Genomic DNA, 21,240 nt, shown 5'->3' on the forward strand with positions numbered 1-21,240 from the left:
TGATCGGATCCCCGCTGCGGGCGATTCGATCATTCATTGAAATCGCGCAATGCCGCAGATGCCGGGATCTGTATTGATCCCGGCACCTGAGGGGTTAATGGCGGACGCCCGCGCATGATCAGCCGCGCATGACACGGGCATCGCTCCAATGCCCGCGGTTATGCACAGGACGTAAATGTACGTCCTGGTGCGTTAAGTACCACCGCGCCAGGACATACATTTACGTCCTGCGTCCTTAAGGGGTTAAAAAAAAAAGTTTTCCACCAGAGTACCTCTTTAACCCCTTAACGATGCAGGACGTACATGCGCGGCCGGTCCCGGCTGTGGATCGCAGCCAGGGACCCATCGTAACGGTGGACACCCACGATCCCGCGGATGTCCGCAATTAACCCCTCAGATGCCGTGATCAATACGGATCACGGCATCTGCAGCATCGCGGTCACTTAACAGGATGATCGGATCGCCTGCAGCGCTTCCGCGGCAATCCGATCATCCTGCACGGCAGACGGAGGTCCCCTCGCCTGCCTCCGCTGTCTTCCGGGAGTCTTCTGCTCTGATCTGCCTTCCCGCAGACCAGAGCAGAAGATGACCGATAACCCTGATCAGTGCTATGTCCTATACATAGCACTGAACAGCATTAGCAATCGAGTGATTGCTTTAAATAGTCCCCTGTGGGGAATATTAAAGTGTAAAAATAAAAGTAAAAAAAGTTTTAAAAAAAAAATAAAGTAAAAAAAAAAAGTGAAAAACCCCCTCCCCCCAATAAAAATGTTAATTGTCCAATTTTCCCTATTTTACCCCCAAAAAGTGTAAAAATTTTTTATTTTATATACATATTTGGTATCGCCACGTGCGTAAATATCCTAACTATTAAAATAAAATGTAAATGAACCCGTACGGTGAACGGCGTGAACGTAAAAAAAAAAAAAGTCCAAAATAGCTGCTTTTTTATAACATTTTATTCCAAAAATTTTTTTATAAAAAATGTTATAAAAGTTTTGTATGAGCAAATATGGTATTAATAAAAAGTACAGATCACGGCGCAAAAAATTAGCCCTCATACCACCGCTTATACGGAAAAATGAAAAAGTTATAGGTCTTCAAAATAGGGGGATTTTAAACGTACTAATTTGGTTAAAAAGTTTGTGATTTTTTTTAAGCACAACAGTAATAGAAAAGTGTATAATCATGGGTATCATTTTAATCGTATTCAACCAGAGAATAAAAAACACATGTCATTTTTACCATAAATTGTACAGCGTGAAAACAAAACCTTCCAAAATTAGCAAAATTGCGGTTTTCTTTTTAATTTCCCCACAAATATAGTATTTTTTTGGTTGCGCCATACATTTTATGATAAAGTGAGTGATGGCATTACAACGGACAACTGGTCGCGCCAAAAACAAGCCCTCATATTAGTCTGTGGATGAAAATATAAAAAAGTTATGATTTTTTGAAGGGGAGGAGGAAAAACGAAAACGTTATAATAAAATTGTCTGAGTCCTTAAGGTCCAAATGGGCTGAGTCCTTAAGGGGTTAAGGACGGAGGCTTTTTCAGTTTTTGCATTTTAGTTTTTTCCTCATCACCTTCTAAAATTAATAACACTTTCAATTTTGCACCTAAAATTCCATATTATGACTTATTTTTTGCGCCACCAATTCTACTACGGCGAAACGGGGAATAAAAATCATTGTGCGATAAAATGGAAGAAAAAATGGCATTTTGTAAATTTTGGGGGCTTCCGTTTCTACGCAGTGCATTTTTATTCTGTAGGTCCATACGATTAAAATGATACCCTACTTATAGAGGTTTGATTTTGTCGTACTTCTGAAAAAAATCATAATAATCATTATTGGCTGTTGATTGCTCAAGGATTTCAGGCTTGCAGCAATCAATCGCCGATTGGACGCTCAAGAGGCAGGTAAGGCACCATCCTGTTGAGTTGTAGCTGATCGGGACATCACAATTTTACCGCGATGGTCCTGATCAGCCCGACTGGGCTGCCAGGAAGCTTTTACTTTCGCTTTAGACATGGCGATCAACTTTGATCGCCGTGTCTAAAGAGTTAATGCTGGACATCAGCCCGATCGGCGATGTCCGGCATTAGCCATGAGTCCTGGTTTCTTATAGCAACCGGGACCCACCAGGTATGATGCGCTCTCAACCTGCTGAGTGCGCCTCATATAAACGTCCATATGCTTTAAGGGGTTAAGGACATTTTTTTGCAAATCTGACCACTGTCACTTTATTCATTAATATCTCTGAGTTGCTTTGACTTGTGAATTTGATTCCGAGATTGTTTTTTTTTTCCTGACATTTTCTACTTTAATTCCTTAAGGACCCAGCCATTTTACACCTTAGGACCCGGCCATTTTTTGCACATCTGACCACTGTCACTTTAAACATTAATAACTCTGGAATGCTTTTAGTTATCATTCTGATTCCGAGATAGTTTTTTCGTGACATATTCTACTTTAACATAGTGGTAAAACTTTGTGGTAACTTGCATCCTTTCTTGGTGAAAAATCCCAAAATTTGATGAAAAATTAGAAAATTTAGCATTTTTCTAACTTTGAAGCTCTCTGCTTGTAAGGAAAATGGATATTCCAAATATTTTTTTTATTCACATATACAATATGTTCACTTTATGTTTGCATCATAAAATTGATGTGTTTTTACTTTTGTAAGACACCAGAGGGCTTCAAAGTTCAGCAGCAATTTTCCAATTTTTCACAAAATTTCCAAAATCACAATTTTTCAGGGACCAGTTCAGGTTTGAAGTGGATTTGAAGGGTCTTCATCTTAGAAATACCCCACAAATGACCCCATTATAAAAACTGCACCCCCCCCCCAAAAAGTATTCAAAATTACATTCAGTCAGCATTTTAACCCCTTAGGTGTTTCACAGGAACAGCAGCAAGTGAAGGAGAAAATTCACATTCTTCATTTTTTACACTTGCATGTTCTTGTAGACCACATTTTTGAATGTTTACAAGGGGTAAAAGGAGAAAATGTATAGTTATATTTTTAGCCCAATTTCTCTCGAGTAAGCACATACCTCATTTGTCTATGAAAAGTGTTCGGCGGGCACAGTAGAGGGCTCAGAAGCGAAGGAGCGACAAGGGGATTTTGGAGGGTACGTTTTTCTGAAATGGTTTTTGGGGGGCATGTTGCATTTAGGAAGCCCCTATGGTGCCAGAACAGCAAAAAAAAAAACCATGGCATACCATTTTGGAAACTAGACCCCTTGAGGCACGTAACAAGGAATAAAGTGAGCCTTAATAACCCACAGGTGTTTCATGACTTTTGCATATGTAAAAAAATAAAATAAAAATTTCAATAAAATGTGTTTCCCCCCAAATTTCACATTTTTGCAAGGGTTAATAGCAGAAAATACTCCCCAACATTTGTAACCCCATTTCTTCTGAGTATGGAGGTACCCCATTAGTTGACCTGAAGTGCACTACGGGCGAACTACAATGCTCAAAAGAGAAGGAGTCATATTTGGCTTTTTGAGAGCAAATTTTGCTCGCGGGGCATGTCGCATTTAGGATGCCCCTATGGTGCCAGGACAGCAAAATAACCCCCACATGGCATACCATTTTGGAAACTAGACCCCTTGAAGAATGTAACAAGGGGTACAGTGAGCATTTATCCCCCACTGGTGTCTGTCAGATCTTTGGAACAGTGGGCTGCACAAAATTTTTAATTTGCACAGCCCACCATTCCAAAGCTCTGTCAGACACCAGTGGGGTGTAAATTCTCACTGCACCCCTCATTACATTCCGTGTAGTTTCCGAAATGGGGTCACATGTGAATTATTTTTTATTTTTTTTTGCGTTTGTCAAAACCGCTGTAGCAATCAGCCACCCCTGTGCAAATCACCTCAAATGTACATGGTGCACTCTACCTTCTGGGCCTTGTCGTGCGCCCCCAGAGCACTTTGAGCACACATATGGGGTATCTCCGTAGTCGGGAGAAATTGCATTACAAATTTTGGGGGGCTTTTTTCCCTTTTACCTCTTGTCAAAATGAAAAGTATAGGGCAACACCAGCATGTTAGTGTAATTTTTTTTTTACCCTAACATGCTGGTGTAGACCCCAACTTCACCTTTTCATAAGGGGTGAAAGGAGAAAAAGCCCCCCAAAATTTGTTAGGCAATTTCTCCCGAGTACAGCGATACCCCATATGTGGCCCTAAACTGTTGCCTTGAAATACGACAGGGCTCCGAAGTGAGAGCGCCATGCGCATTTGAGGCCTGAATTAGGGATTTGCATAGGGGTGGACATAGGGGTATTCTACACCAGTGATTCCCAAACTGGGTGCCTCCAGCTGTTGCAAAACTCCCAGCATGCTTGGACAGTCAACGGCTGTCCGGCAATACTGGGAGTTGTTTTGCAACAGCTGGAGGCTCCGTTTTGGAAACAGTGGCGTACCAGACGTTTTTCATTTTTATTGGGGAGGGGAGGGGGGCTGTGTATATGTAGTGTTTTTTACTTTTTATTTTATTTTGTGATAGTGTAGTGTTTTTAGGGTACAGTCACATGGGCGGGGGATTACAGTGAGTTTTCCGCTGCGAGTTTGAGCTGCCGCGCAAAATTTGCTGCATCGCAAACCTGCAGCCTGATACTCACTGCAAGCCCCCTGCCCATGTGAATGTACCCTGTACATTCACGGGGGGGGGGGGGGTAACCACCAGCTGTTGCAAAACTACAACTCTCAGCATGTACAGTCTATCAGTGCATGCTGGTAGTTATAGTTTTGCAACAGCTGGAGGCACATGGGTTGGGAAGCACTGAGTTAGGAAACAGACAATGTTTCCCAACCAGTGTGCCTCCTGTTGTTGCAAAACCACTACTCCCAAACATTCTCAGGCATGCTGGAAGTAGTAGTTCGGCAACATCTTTAGAGCCAGATGTTGCCAAACTACAACTCCCAGCGTGCTTGGAGTTGTAGTTTGCAACATCTGGAGGACTACAGTTTGCAGACCACTAATACAGTGGCTCCCAATCTGTGCCCTTCCAGATGTTGCAAAACTACAACTCCCAGTATGCCAAAACTGTCCAGGCATGCTGGGAGTTGTAGTTCTGGACAGTAAGGGCATGCTGAGGATGTGTAGTTTTGAAACATCTGGAAGGGCACAGTGGTCTCCAAACTGTGGACCTCCAGATGTTGCAAAACTGCAACTCCCAGCTTGCCCAGACGCCAAGGGCTGTCTGGGCATGCTGGAAGTTGTAGTATACAGGGTCCCATTACAGCAAAGCATGTCGCTTTACGGCGACGTGCATTGCTGTAAAGGGCCCGACCGCGGCTGAAGAGGAACTCACCTGTCGCCGCCGCCGCCGTCTTCATCGCCGGGATCCGGGTCTTCAGGGACGAGGTAAGTACCGGGGCCGGGCCCCAGCACTCCCCCGTCTCCCGCCGCGTCCTCCGGTCTTCCTTCCGTCCTCTCCGGACTTCCAGGGGCTGGGCAGGGCGGGAGGAAGTAACCCCCCCCTGCGATTGGTCGGTTAGCTAACCAAAGAATCGCAGGGGATAGGAGGAGGCTTGCCACCTTGCTCCTATACTTCTGCATGGTCCTGGCTGTCTGTGACAACCGGGATCATGCAAAATTACCGGGCGGTCGGGTCCCAGAGACCCGATCAGCCCGGTATCGCCGCAGATCACAGGGGCGATTTCCTTAAGTACCAGGGCGCCAGGGCATAAAATTACGCCCTGGGTCCTGAACAGGTTAAGTTAGTGGTAAATTTCTGTTGATACTTGCATCTTTTCTGAAAAAAAAATGCAAACATTTCATGAAAATTTTTAAAATTTTGCATTTTTCTAACTTTGAAACTATCTGCTTGTAAGGAAAATGAACATGCCAAATAAATTATATATTGATTCACATGTACAATATGTCTACTATACAGTCATAGCCGTGAATATTGGCACCCCTGAAATTTTTCAAGAAAATTAAGTATTTCTCACAGAAAAGGATTGCAGTATCACATGTTTTGCTATACACATGTTTATTCCCTTTGTGTGTATTGGATTAAACCAAAAAAAGGAGGGAAAAAAAGTAATTGGACATAATGTCACACCAAACTCCAAAAATGGGCTGGACAAAATTATTGGCACCCTTTCAAAATTGTGGAAAAATAAGATTGTTTCAAACATATGATGCTCCTTTAAACTCACCTGGGGCAAGTAATAGGTGTGGGCAATATAAAAATCACACCTGGAAGTAGATAAAAAGGAGATAAGTTCATTTAGTCTTTGCATTGTGTCTGTGTGTGCCACATTAAGCATGGACAAAAGAAAGAGGAGAAGAGAACTGTCTGAGGACTTGTAACCTTGAGATTGTTGATATTTTTCCACAATTTTGGTTCCCAAGTCCATCTCCAGAGATCTAGATTTGCCTTTGTCCACAGTGCGCAACATTATCAAGAAGTTTGCCACCCATGGCACTGTAGCTAATCACCCTGGGCGTGGATGGAAGATAAAAATTAATGAAAGGTGTAAACGCAGGATAGTCCGGATGGTGGATAAGCAGCCCCAAACAAGTTCCTGCAGGTTCAGGGGGCATCAGTGTCAACGCAAACTATCCGTTGATATTTAAATTATATTAAACACTATGGCAGGAGACCCAGGAGGACCCCATTGGTGACACAGAGACATAAAAAGCAAGACTACATTTTGCTAAAATGAACTTAGGTAAGCCAAAATCCTTCAGGGAAAACATCTTGTGGACCGATGAGACCAAGATAGAGCTTTTTGGTAAAGCACATCATTCTGCTGTTTACCGAAAATGGAATGAGGCCTACAAAGAAAAGGACACAGTACCTACAGTGAAATATGGTGAAGGTTCATTGATGTTTTGGGGTTGCTTTGCTGCCTCTGGCACTAGGTGCCTTGAATGTGTGCAAGGCATCATGAAATCTGAGTATTACCAACGGATTTTGGGTCGCACTGTACAGCCCAGTGTCAGAAAGCTGGGTTTGCGTCTGACCTCTTTGGTCATCCAGCAGGGCAATGACCCCAAACATACGTCAAAAAGCACCCAGAAATGGATGGCAACAAAGCGCTGGAGATTTCAGAAGTGGCCAGCAATCCTATTGAACACCTGTGGAGAGATCTTAAAATTGCTGTTGGGAAAAGGCGCCCTTCCAATAAGAGAGACCTGGAGCAGTTTGCAAAGGAAGAGTGGTCCAACATTCCGTCTGAGAGGTGTAAGAAGCTTATTGATGGTTATAGGAAGCGACTGATTTCAGTTATTTTTTCCAAAGGGTGTGCAACCAAATATTAAGTTAAGGGTGCCAATATTTTTGTCCAGCCGAATTTTGGCCTTTTGTGTGACATTATGTCCAATTTACTTTTTTTCCTCCCTTTTTTTGTCTAGTTCTAATACAAAGGGAATAAAATGTGTGTAGTAAAACATTTGTTACTGCAATCCTTTTCTGTGAGAAATACTTCATTTTCTTGAAAAATTTCAGGGATGCCAACATTTACAACCATGACTGTATGTTGGAATCATAAAGTTGATGGAGATTTATCAAAGGATTTAGAATGTTTTTCCTGTCTAAATTTGTCGCACAGAAAGTCGCAGTCTAAATATGTGTGACTTTTCTGCAACTTTTGCTTTAGAGGATTTTTAGAACATGATGCATTCTAGTCTATTTTAAACAGAAAAATGCATTGGTGCTGAATTTATCAATAGCGACTTTTCAGCGACAAGTCGCATCGGCTGAAAGTACACCGAAATGTCAGACCATGCTGGAGGAGGTTTAAATAGAGTCTATAGCATAGATCCCAAATAGCATAGATCCCAGTCTGCGCGCAGAATTTATCAAGAGCCGTGCAACTTTTATATAGACCAGCCTAACCCTCTGTAGTTTGCTCTACAGTATATTGATGCGGGACATAGACAGCTTTAATAAACCTCCCCCAATATGTTTTTACTTTTCAAGGCCATTAGAGGGCTTCAAAGTAAAGCAGCAATTTTGCTAATTTCATGAAAAATTCTAATTCTTACGTTTTCAGGGGCCAGTTCAGTTTGAAGTGGATTTGAGGGGCCTTTCTGTGAGAAATCCCTCATAAATGACCCCAATATAGAACTTGCACCCCTCAAAGTATTCAAAATGACATTCAGGAAGTTTGTTAACCCTTTAGGTGTTTCACAGGAATAGCAGCGTGGAGGAAAAAACTCAAAATCAAAATTTTTTGTACTAACATGTTCTTGTAGCCCCTTTTTCTTTTATTTTTACAAGGGTTAAAAGAAGAAAAAGCCCCCCAAAATTTGTAACCCAATTTCTCTCTCTTATGGAAATACCTCATATGTGTATGTAAAGTTATCTGAAAAATAAAGGAAAAACCAAGCATGTGAGTGTAAAAAATAAAGTTTTTTAAATGAACATTCTGATGTAGCCCCAAATTTTATTTATTTTCAAAAGTGGTAAAAGGAGAAAAAGGCCCCAAAAATTTGTAACACAATTTCTCCCGACTACAGAAATTCCCCGTATGTGCAAGGTTTTTTTTTTGCGCTTTTTTGTGAGGGTTTGTGGTTAGTGCCACCAGTGACTGTTGCACGCTGTGTGGCCAGATCGCAAACTCCCCCTTTTAAGAAAGAGTAAAAAAAAAAAATGCCTTTACCCCAGCAATAAATCATTGATCAGCACTCAGGACAATTTGTACATGGGGTACGGTCCAGCCACACAGTGCAGAACAGTCGCTGGTGGCGCGGACCCCATATGCCCCCCAAAAAAGAATCTTCATCAACTAGCCAGGAAAAAATGCATGAGGTTGCCATTTCACATAACAGTTTATTTGGGGGGGGGGGGAGACCAAAGCAAAAGTGGTACCAGCAGGAAGAAGCATACATTCTTTGTTTATATTTTTGGAATCCACTCTTAGTTTTGGCTCAAAAACTGCAATGGCGGTTGGCATTACACAGACAAACCATTGATTATAATGGGGGATATGTAAACCCATAATACACCTGTGGAGGCACTACAAGGAAATAGAGAATAAGCTGCCAGGTTCCAGTGCAGATTAGAGCAGACCACAGAGGGAGCAAGCAGCAGTACTCCATTTTTTAAAGGTATTGTCCAAAGTGGACACCCCTTTTAATAACAATAGAATTCATAGAGTGGTGAAAAATGTGTCACATTAGCTTGGTATGATAATATTGCCCTGGCAGCACTGCCTATTTTGTGAAGATTTATAGATGTCATATATGTCATTTATGTTATGAGTTACAATATTCATCAATATCATGTACTTAAACCTAATATGTGCTAGAAATGGTTTAACTAGATTTTCTTCTTTACAGAAAGAATGGCTGTTCTACCACTTCAAGATTTCAACATTAACGTTTCTCCTGGAATCATCAATATTACTTGGAACTGCAACATAACAAAGTTAATGAAGAATATCAGTTGTAATAATGTGGTCTTTGAAAATGAATATCATACAAAGCTAAATGTAAGAATGAAATATTTAAATTGTTTGATTGTATAAAATACTGCTATTCTTCAAGACTCTCTGCTGTTAAGGATGATAAATATTAGGTCGTTGAGTATAGGACTGAAATCCTCACCGATCACTAGAGCACTGGACCAAGAAGAGGGAAATCTTGTTGGTATCCCCTGGCCAGGAGGAGATGAGGAAAGTAAGGTATAAACTAGGGCTGTATTTACCATTAGGCACCAGTGGGCCTGTGCCTAAGGCAGCAGTGTTGGGGGGGCAGAACTTCAGTGAGTTTAAAAAATTATAAATGCTTTAGATGTAGCTGCTGTCACCATGGTAGAGCCTGGATAAAAAAAAGCATTTTTTCCTTCTTTGGGTCCACACTCTCACTAGTGATGTAATAACATTTTCTACATTTTAAGTACTCCTTTATTACAATATATATATATATATATATATATATATATATATATATATATATCTCACAGAAAAGAAAACGTCCGGCACTCGAGGAGATGCAGGTAAAACTTGTCAATGGCTTTATTCACACGCTTAGCCAGGACACAATCTGACGCGTTTCGCACCCTCAGGTGCTTAGTCGTAGATAGACATACACTCAATAATGCAGGTTAAAATACACATGAGTTTGGTCACATGACCACATGGATCTTAATTAAAAACAGTTGGTTACAAAACATGGCATTGGGAATCATGATCACATTTAATCGTTCGGAGAGAGTTCACACAAGGGTGCAATCAATGCGGCTTTAAATTTCACATTTTAAGTAACATTTAAATTTCAAACTTGAATGGTCCAAAGGCTAATCTACCAATACTACCGATATTCATATTGATTTAGGGGTGCATATTTAACCGCAATAAGCAATTTAAACTATATCTACACATCAAAATCCAAGATATTTTTATATATAAATCGATAACCGCATGGTGTGTATCACACCATGTGAACAACCCCCTATAATTTGCAACAATTCAAAATTTATTATATGTACCGATATTAATATTGGTTTAGAGGTACATATTTACCGAAATAAGCACTTTAAACTATATCTAAACATCAAAATCCGAGATATTTTTATATGTATAAATCGATAAGCGCATGATGTGCATCACGCCGTGTGAACATCCCCCTATAATTTACGACAATTCAAAATTTATTATATGTGCACAGGAAACGAAGAATGAATATTAAACTGGGGACTAAACTTACGTGATTAATGATAAATTGTATACATCCACTATATTTACTTATTCAATTTATGCACACGTTAACATTAAATCCAATCTTTTATTTAATCCTTGCGGGAATCTTGTTCCCAAGAGGAACATCCAATGTGCCTCTCTATTGTATAATTTCTTTCTGAGATCGCCTCCCCTAGGTCCTAAGGTGACTTTTTCTACTCCCAATACTCGTAAATGGGTAGTGTCCCCTGAATGGGACTCTCTAAAGTGACGTGACAGCATAGACATGCTTGTTAAACTACTTTTAGCATCCGTAATATGTTTCCTAAACCTCACTTTTAATGAATTCCCCGAGCATCCTACATATTGCAAATTACACGCAATTCATGTGGCTACATATATGATGGATTTAGTATTACAATTAATGTATTGGTGTATATTGTATGTCCTATTTGTTGTACAAGACGTTACAGTATTTGTATTCACCATATGTGTACATGTGATGCATCTGGTATGACCACATTTGCGATTACCTATATTCCTCAACCAGTCCCGATCCTTTACACTTTCCTTTTGACTAATAAATAGACTGGGTGAGACTCTGGTTCCAATAGTGGGGCCTCTCCTGGACACAATAGAAATACCTTCTGATAATAAGTCTCTTAATATTGGGTCTGTTTCTAATACCGGAATATATCTATTTATTATTTTCTTAATCTGTCCAAATTGAGTACTGTATGAGGTCACAAAAAATGGTGGTCTATCTTTACTCGAATTTACATTTTCATTTTCGATTGTATTTTTGGCTGATTTGTCTCCAACCTTATGTGAGTTCCTTCTATTCTGGTGCCTGCTGGAATAGGATACTAGTTCCTCGCGTCCCCGTCCTTCTATTCTTATTTCTGCTTTTTTTAATATTTTTTCACTATAACCCCTCTGTTCCAATCTAGTATGAAGTTCCTCCGCTGCAATTTTAAATTGTATCTCACTAGAGCAGTTACGTTTTATTCTACATAATTCGCCATAGGGAATATTATCCAGGACATGTCGTGGATGACAGGAGGAGGCTAACAGAATGGAGTTAGAGGCTGTATCTTTTCTATAGGGGCGAATTTCTATGCCATCACTCCCACTAATCAACGAAATGTCCCAAAAATTAATTGTATTTTTATCGAAATGTGAGGTAAACCCCAAATTTAAGTTGTTATTCCCAATATACTTAACAAATTCCGAAAATAGTGTCTCTGTACCCCTCCAAATTATCAATAAATCGTCTATGTAGCGACTGATCCAGTGTATGTTATCATAATATGGGTTTTTGTCACTGAAGATAAAAAGTTGCTCCCAGTGAAACATGTAAATATTTGCAAAAGACGGGGAATATTTGGCACCCATTGATGCTCCCCTGGTCTGCAGATAGAAACCACCATCGAACACGAAGTAGTTGTGTTTGAGCAAAAACTCCGTGGCGATGGTGATAAATTCCTGCAGACCAGGGGAGTATGTGCTGAACTTTTCCATATGAATGGACAGGGCCTCGAGGCCTTTAGACCAGGGAATGCATGGATATAAGCCTATAACATCACATGTTGCCCATGACAACTGCTCATCCCACACGATTTTTTCTAAGATATTGATCACATGCTTAGTGTCTTGTGTGAATGTGGGGGTGATTTTAGTCAGGGGTTGGAGATGGTGATCCACCCACTCTCCAAGGCGCTCACCCAGCGACCCAATGCCAGCAACTATTGGCCGAAGGGGAGGTGGAAATACACCTTTATGTACCTTGGGGAGTGAGTGGAACACTGGAGTAACTGGATTCTCTACAAATAGATATTCTTCCAGTTTTTTGTTAATTGCCCCCAGTGCTACACCCTCTTCTAATATTTTCTTAAGTTCCATTTGGTACGTTTTAGTAGGATCATTTCTTAATTTACAGTAAGTTGATGTGTCTAATAACATATCCTCATTAAGTTGTTTGTATAATCCTGAATCCAAAACAATAATATTTCCACCTTTATCAGCATTACGAATTACGATAGATTTATTCTCAGATAATTCCTTCAATGCTATACGTTCATTTTTATTTAAATTGTCATAAGCATTATTCCGAGACACCTGTTCATTGAGTTTCACTAGGTCCCGCTCGACCAACTCCTGGAATCTATCCAGCGCCTCCGAACGGGAGGCAACAGGATAGAAACCAGGGTTGGCCGAGCGGTAGTTATTATTCCTACTATCATCGACAACTGCATTTTCTTTCTGCAAGCAGGTAAGCTGTAATAATACATTTTGATCCTTGAAATTAGTAATATTAACATTAATTTCATCACCATCGCTCGCTACTGATCCTTCCACAACTGTACCTGAGGATTCTCCCTCCTCATGACTCATAACCCCCTAGTGAAAATGTCTTTTGAGAGTGAGTCCTCTTGCCAATTTATTAACATCTAATATGGTATTAAAAAGTTCAAACTTACTTGTCGGCACAAAATTCAGTCCTTTACCAAGTACAGTAATTTGGTCAGCAGATAAGATGCATGCAGATAAGTTCATTACCGGATTTATCTCGGAACCAGTAGTGAGCGCAGGGGATATCTTCTTTCTTCTATGTTTGCGTCCAGCTCTCCTTGTTTTTGACCCTTTAGGCTGTCGGTCTGGCCCAGACGGTTTTTTGGAATAGCTCCAAGTTCTTTGGATGGTGCGGCAATCGATGTTAATTTCTTTTTCTGTTGTTGTACTGATGAGTATTGTGCACCTGTGTTATCCTCTTGGGAACTTTCAGGGTCTGAAAAGCTCACTTTCCTTGCAGATCGGGACCTTGGATGATTTCTGCGTTTGGATCTGGATCGTGGTGTGCGTAAAATAGAACGCGGTGTGTCTGGATTGTCCCCTTTATTGAGATGCCACGAGAACACTTGGTCTTTATTGTAGTCCAAAATATCTCTTTGGAATTTACTTTTTTTAATGTCCATTATGGAGTTTTCCACACTGTCTAATTTCTCCAATGCTGCTTGTTCCACGCTGGCAAAATCCTTGTGCTCTTTGTACGTAGCCAGCTGGGTCCTAAGGCCCTCCATTTCTTGCTGCATACTGGCTAATTCCAGGGATTCCTCCTCCACAATATATGTCATAAGTTTGGCTGAACATTCCAGCAATGCGGAGTCCCATTTGGTAATGAATCCCTGTGAGTATGTTTTATATATATATATGAGAGAGATAGTTAAATAGCTCAACTCTTCTAATTTTAAATGTTCTTACTCCTCTTCTACTCGATGATGTGGCACTATGTAACTTTAAATAACTTAGATAACATATCTTATTTGGTATAATCTTATTCAAATCCCCATAACTTCTAAATTTACCCTGTAGAGTGGTGGGGCCAGATGGTATTAACCCCTGGGGCAAGATGTTGTTAACCCCTAGTGTTCGTGACATCAGGATGTGGTTGTATGGTGTAGGGCACCACCGACAACCAACCCAAAACAGCATATATTAAATGAGAGTCCAAAGCAGGTTTTGATGCAACTGGAACTTTGCTGAAGAAGGCAGTATAACAGTCTTTACAAATAGTCAACTTCCACAGAGGTGACCGGGACACAGGGAACCTCTCAGGCTTGTTGGACTCGTTGTAGTAATAATGCAGGCCACTGTATGGCTGGCCACTGCAGGCCACTGTTATGACTTTGGTAGGGACAGTAGAGACTTGACTTGTAGACATAGAAGACTTAAAGGTTAGATGTGGCTGCAGACTTGTAGGCTTTGGCCTAGCTGGACTGGACTGAACTTGTACAGGACTTGTGCTTGCTTTAATGACCAGGCAGTGAAGAGAGCTAGTGTGGAGACTACAGCCCCTTATATATCTGGGGGCTGGACTAAAGCCCATTGGTAGCTGGTTGCCTGTGGTTACCTGTGCCTCTGGAACTCTGGTTATCAGGTGATCACATATCGCATGATATATCACAGGACCTTAGGAAGGTCCTATACAGTGTAAACATCCTAATAACCTTTTATACATAATGTATATTCACTGTACAATACCTAAAATAAACATACAGAATTAATGTACAATAGAAATCATAATAATTACCTAAGGGGACCCTGCAGGAGAGCACTGTGGACTTGAGGGACTCTACCTGAGGGGGACTTCAGGACTGTACAGAACCATGTTCTGTACTGGGACACGACAAACCCCCTTACTTAATATAAGTCACCCTCGATGTCTGTCCCCTTAGGGAGAGGAGCGAAATGGCCACTTGGCCGTATGCAGTCCTGAAGCATTACATACAACGTCCAATTCCAGGCTGATGAAACAAAAATGGAAACTGATGAACTGGTGATAAGAGTCTCTGTATATAATGTCCATACATGCTCTGCAAATCTGATGAAAATAATAACTCTAGGACTTGTTTTAAGATAAGGATTCATGATCTTATGAATATACCTATAACTATAACGACATGGCTTATACTTGTGACATAAATTTTTTTTTAGTAGGTATGACTATGGACTATGCACAACTAGTGACTATGCACATAACAGACATAGCTGACTATACATTTCTGACTGACTAAAACATTTTATGACACTGGACTATATCTGACATTCTATTATGACTATGACATCACACTTTATGAGTACAGTGACATTTGATTAGTACTATGATATATATAGGGGGACCCTGCAGGAGAGCACTGTGGACTTGAGGGACTCTACCTGAGGGGACTTTAGGACTGTACAGAACCATGTTCTTTTACCGGAAATGACAACCCTTCTTACAGAAATGGACCACCCTCACTTATCCTAATTTAATCCAATATCCCGGATGTGGGACTGTCTCTTTTACCAAATAATAGTTATTACCCCAAACTGGAGTAAAGTCCAGGGTCCCTGTTATCCCTATGATCTTTCTCAGATTATACTAAACTCTCGTCAATAACCCCTCCAATGTATTAACTGGTTTTTTTCTGTTTTCCTTCATTTTAAGAACCTCATAAAAATTCTGTGCCACCCTTTTTTGCTCTAACACCTACTTCTTGAGGTAATCTACCTGTTTCCATTTCAATATCCACCCACGAAACACCAATAAAAAGTAACCAAAAAATATGGAAGTGCCAACCTACCTTTACTTTCTAACAAAGTTATAATTCTGATTTTAATCCTAAACCCATTTATCTTCCTAAAATAAATGACACATTAGTCCTTATATACTAAGAGTGAAGTGTAGGTTTCTTTGTGGTTTTTAATTCCCTACAACTTTTTTCTACAGTATTTACTAAGGTTTCTTTATATTTTTCACTCTCCCTACATTTAGCTTTTTTTTACACATGCTCTGATCTGTAGGGTTTTCCTCCACCACATTTTCTGTGGAAACCTTAGTAAAAATGTTGGGTTTTTGTGAAAATCTCGGAAACATGCCCCTTTTCTGTGACCACTCCCCCTTTTGTGATGGCCACGCCCATTATTCGGGTTTTCTTAGTACAATGGAGAGGTAATTGGTTTTTGTCAATTCTGGCGCAAATTATGGTGCAGATAGAATTTCTGGCACAGTGTGCCAGAATCTGGCGCAATAGCAAAGGAGGGCCATTATCTTTATTTTGTAATAATACAATGATACCAAAATTATATAGGTTTTAATTTATTTTACTACTTTTAAAAAAGTATAAGTATGCTAAAAGAAACATGGCAAATGCCATATTCTGATCCCTATATCTGCTTTCTTTTTTTTTTTTTTGTATATGGCGATGTATGAGGACTCATTTTTTTTCACTGTGATGTTTAGTTTTAATCGGTACTAGAGATGAGCGAAGTTACAGTGATTTGATTTGTCATGAACTTCTCAGCTCGGCAGTTGCTGACTTTAGCCTGCATAAATTAGTTCAGCTTTCAGGTGCTCCGGTGGGCTGGAAAAGATGGATACAGTCCTAGGAGAGTCTTAGATGGAACTAATTGATTTCTTTTTATTCCATTATTTCTGACCAAAAAAAGATGCACAATTAAAGAGTTTTTCTAGTAATTTTTTTTCCCAGTTTATGCCATTCACCAATAAGGATCAATAATGTTAGATTTTTATAGCTCGGACAATTCCACACTCAGATATACCAAATATGTTTATTTTTATTATGTTTACAATTTTTATTATTTGGAAGATGGTAAAATAGAGGTGATTTTAACTATTATGATGATTAGAGATGAGCGAACTTACAGTAAATTCGATTCGTCATGAACTTCTCGGCTCGGCAGTTGATGACTTATCCTGCGTAAATTAGTTCAGCCTTCAGGTGCTCCGGTGGGCTGGAAAAGGTGGATACATTCCTAGGAAAGAGTCTCCTAGGACTGTATCCACATTTTCCAGCCCACGGGAGCACCTGAAAGCTGAACTAATTTATGCAGGAAAAGTAATCAACTGTCGAGCCGAGAAGTTCGTGAAAAATCAAATTTACTGTAAGTTCGCTCATCTCTAATGATGATGATGAAAGGGGTTAATATATGTAGTGGTTAATAGGTGATTTTATTTTATATTTCATTAGTCCTTCTATGGGACTTGTATAAGAAATCATTAGATTCCTTATACAGATCAGTGCAGCACATCTTTACTGCACTGATCCATGGCATATGTGCTCTATTGGCCATAGGCAAGCTCTATCAATGGAAGACAATTCGCAGCTACAGAAAGCAATGTAAGCTTTCAGACTGCAATGGGCACACAGAAGGAGGAACGTCTTATGTCCTCTATTCTGCCATGTATAAGGAAGAAAACACACACAAAAAAAAAACGGTTAGTGCATTTTGGTGCTCTACCCAGAAGGGGAGAACGCCTACAATGTTAAGTTGGCTGTGTTCACACACAGCTTTCTTAACATTCATTTAAAAAATCATGTTCAAAATACTCTTGTACAATGTCTTCCTTCTTCTGTAGTTCTGCCTCTAGTGACCATGACATCATTAGAAACGAAGCTACAGAAACAAGAAGCAGATTGCAGGAACACAGAAGGGTAAGTCAAGGTTCTTGACTGTATGCAGTATAACCCAGAAGTGGTTGCTCTGCCTAGTAAACCCCTTCAGTGCTGGACATGTGCAGAGTACTCCGCCTAGCACTGGATGACACTATCCAGCAATGTATAGATATTGTTGGATAGTGTCCCCAGAGGGTTAAGAGGGATGTAGGGGTACTCCAGTGGTAAACAAATGTTTTCAAATCAGCTGCCAAAAAGTTAAACAGATTTGTAAATTACTTATATTTAAAAAATATTAACCCTTACATTTAATATCAGCTGCTGTATGCTCCAGAGTAACGTTGACCACAGTGCACTCTGCTGACACCCCTGTGCATGTCATGAACTCCCCATAGCAAACCTCCTCTGCACTGGACAGTGCAGAGGAAATAACAGGTCACCTACATACCAATAAAGACTATTGTCAAAGGTCTGGTGCCAAGATCAGTCATTACTCTTAAAAGTAATAAGACTAATGTTTTACTATGTTCTGTAAATGGGCACTGTCATTAAAACAAATTTTTGGTATTGTACTCCTTATGGTAAATAAAAAAAACATATTCCTAATGTACTTTGTTTAAAAAAATGAAGTTTTCTATGTTTTATTTGTGTTTAAAAAAAGCTGCCACTAGGTGTCTCCCTACTTGTCCAGAGCACATTTTCCCCCTATCTCTTATACAGACTTTGGACTCCTGCTGGCCTGGCATAAGTCCAAAATCAGGAAATGCAGTCTGGAGTGCTGAGGAGGGTGTGTGCAACCAATCATAGCTCATCTCACACTGAACTGCTCTGGGCTGTGTGTAGCAGAGTGAGGGAGGAAGTTCTCCCCTGTATGGCTTCAGATGATGTCATGCTTGCTGGGGAACGCCCCTTCCCAGTATATGAATTTGACTGAGTCTGAGAAGTGGTTTATCATGATGGAGGCAGTGAACTGGCATTACGTTACGCGCTCCAGCCACACACGCTGGCCGTGAGCGCATGGTCCCATTACCTGCTGCCAGCAGGGCTGGGATTCACATTGCGGGTAGCACCCACATGCGAGCCCCAGTCTGTCACTCACCTGGTGCTTCTCCGGCCCCCGCCTCTGCCTATTTGCTCTGGTGCATGTGTCCCAGTCCCCTAGGGTGCGCGCGCATCGAAGCTTTAAGATTTAAAGGGCCAATGCGCTCATTAATGTAATTCATCTGTGGCTCATTGATAAATTCCTACACCCTCTTCACTTCCCTGTCGGATCTTTGTTGCGTTGTGTCTGAGAGAAAGCATTCCTGAGAGTTGCCTTGCCGTGTATCTGATCCTTTGCTCTATGACTTGACCTTGCTCCTCTGCCGCCTGCCTATTGACCTCCTGCTACGTCCTGACTATGCTAATTTGCCGCCTGCCTTGACCTTCTGCTATCCTGACTATGAGCTGCCTGACTACGAGCTGCCTTATCCCTACTGTGCCTCGCATCTCCTCAGCTACCTGTGTGACCGAGCCGTGCTAGGGGTAGTGAGGGTGCCACCTGCCGCAGCAAGTCCGTCCCGCTTTGCGGTGGGCTAAGGTAAAAACCAGCTGCATCTTAAACTCTACTCTCTGATATGGTCTGAGTCATCTGCCACACGGGTCCAGCGGATCCACATCCACCGGAGTTCCTGTCTTCTGAAACATGAGTGGTACAGTAAGATCCGGCCATGGATCCCGCTGAGGTACCCCTGCCTGAAGTCGCGGATCTTACCTCTGTTGTGGTACGTCAGTCTCTGCAATTGGCACGACAGGCTCAGCAACTTACCCAACTGTCTGCTATGATACAACAGCTTTTGGCCTTGCAACAGCACCCGCATCCTGTCCCACTCCCTCCTCCAGCTCCTGCAGTGTCTTCTGGCTCCCAGCTACTTCTACTATTGCCGTCTAAATATGAAGGTGATTCCAAGTTATGCAGAGGTTTCGTTACACAGTGCACCATGCATTTGGAACACATTTCTGAACTGTTTCCGACAGAACGTGCTAAGGTGGCTGTCTGGAAAAGCCCTGGCCTGAGCTACACCCCTTTGGGACCGCGGTGATCCAGTAGCTTCCAACTTGACGGCTTTTCTGGCAGAATTTCGCAGTGTCTTTGAGGAACCTGCTGAGACAGCTTTGCTGAACCTCTGTCAAGGGAATTCTTCCGTTGGTGACTACACGGTTCAATTCCGCACTCTAGCCTCAGAACTTGCATGGAATGATGAGGCCTTGTGTGCCACATTCAAAAAAGGACTGTCAAGCAGGATTAAAGATGTCCTGGCTGAACATGATCCTCCTTCTCTGACTGAACTTATCCACCTGGCCACACGTATTGATGTGCATTTTGCAGGGAGGCAGGAAGAACTGTGATTAGAGAGGAAACCTGCTCAAACACAGAGATATCCTTGCCTGGCACCCGTGTTTCAACGTCCACCTCTACAGTTTCCTAAACCTCTTGCTGAAGAGGCTATGCAAGTGGATTGTTCCCGTCTTACGCAACAGGAGAGATCACGACGATGCAGTGACAATTTGTGTATGTATTGTGCTAGCCCGGAGAACTTCCTCAAAGACTGTTCTGTTCATCCACAGAATCTGGGAAAATGCTCACACCTAGAGCACGTGGGAGAGGCGTCCCTAGGTGTGAATACCACCTCTCCTCGCTTGACCATTTCTATACAAGTCTTCGCTTCTGCCAAGTCTTCCTTTAGTGCTACAGCATTTTTGGATTCTGGATCTGCAGGTGACTTTATTGATGCTTCTTTCATCCACAAATATCATCTTCCTGTTACTCGGCTTGCCAAGCCTTTGTTCATCTCCTCTGTTAATGGACAAAATTTGGACTGTAAGGTGCTATTCCGTACTGAGCCACTCGTCATGCAAGTGGGTGTCTTGCATAAAGAAAAGATTGAATTCTATGTACTGCCTTTCTGTACTTCTGAGCTTCTTCTTGGCCTTCCGTGTCTCCGAAGTCACTCTCTGCAACTAGATTGGAGAACTGAAGAAATATTTCGCTGGGGACAGATCTGTCAAAATCTTTGTCTCAGTACAGTCCAGCCTAAAGTTGTTTCTCGTCCTCCACCTTTACCTGGTCTGCCTCCACCTTACCAAGATTTCTCTGACGTATTCTGCAAGAAAAAGGCTGAGTCTCTGCATCCACATCGTCCTTACAACTGCCCTATAGATCTTCTGCCTAGTACCACTCCTCCTCATGGAAGGATATACCCTCTATCAGTTCCTGAGACCAAAGCCATGGCTGAGTATATCCAGGAGAATCTCCAAAAGGGATTTATCCGTTAGTCCTCTTCTCCTGCTGGAGCTGGTTTCTTCTTTGTAGGGAAGAAGGATGGCTCACTCAGTCCATGCATTGACTACAGGGGACTTAACAAAATCACGGTCAAGAACCATTACCCATTACCTCTTATCTCAGAACTTTTTGACCGTCTACGTGGTGCCAAGGTCTTCTCCAAGTTGGACTTACGTGGAGCGTATAACCTCATTCGTATCCGTAAGGGAAATGAATGAAAAACGGCCTTCAATACTTGTGATGGACATTTTAAGTATCTCGTAATGCCTTTTGGTCTCTGCACTGCTCCAGACGTTTTTCAAGAGTTTGT

General features: G+C 41.4%; 1 protein-coding gene across 1 annotated transcript in view; it reads left to right on the forward strand.

Annotated features, from left to right (window-relative positions):
* Positions 1 to 21,240, forward strand: part of LOC130357485 (granulocyte-macrophage colony-stimulating factor receptor subunit alpha-like) — a 139,396-nt gene that overhangs the window by 81,850 nt on the left and 36,306 nt on the right. Inside the window, exon 5 of the mRNA XM_056560184.1 lies at positions 9,313 to 9,464. Within this exon, the coding sequence (XP_056416159.1) occupies positions 9,313 to 9,464 (152 nt within the window). The remainder of the gene's footprint in view (positions 1 to 9,312; positions 9,465 to 21,240) is intronic.

The sequence above is a fragment of the Hyla sarda genome, chromosome 2, assembly GCF_029499605.1.
Source record: "Hyla sarda isolate aHylSar1 chromosome 2, aHylSar1.hap1, whole genome shotgun sequence".
In the NCBI taxonomy this organism is placed as follows: Eukaryota; Metazoa; Chordata; class Amphibia; order Anura; family Hylidae; genus Hyla; species Hyla sarda.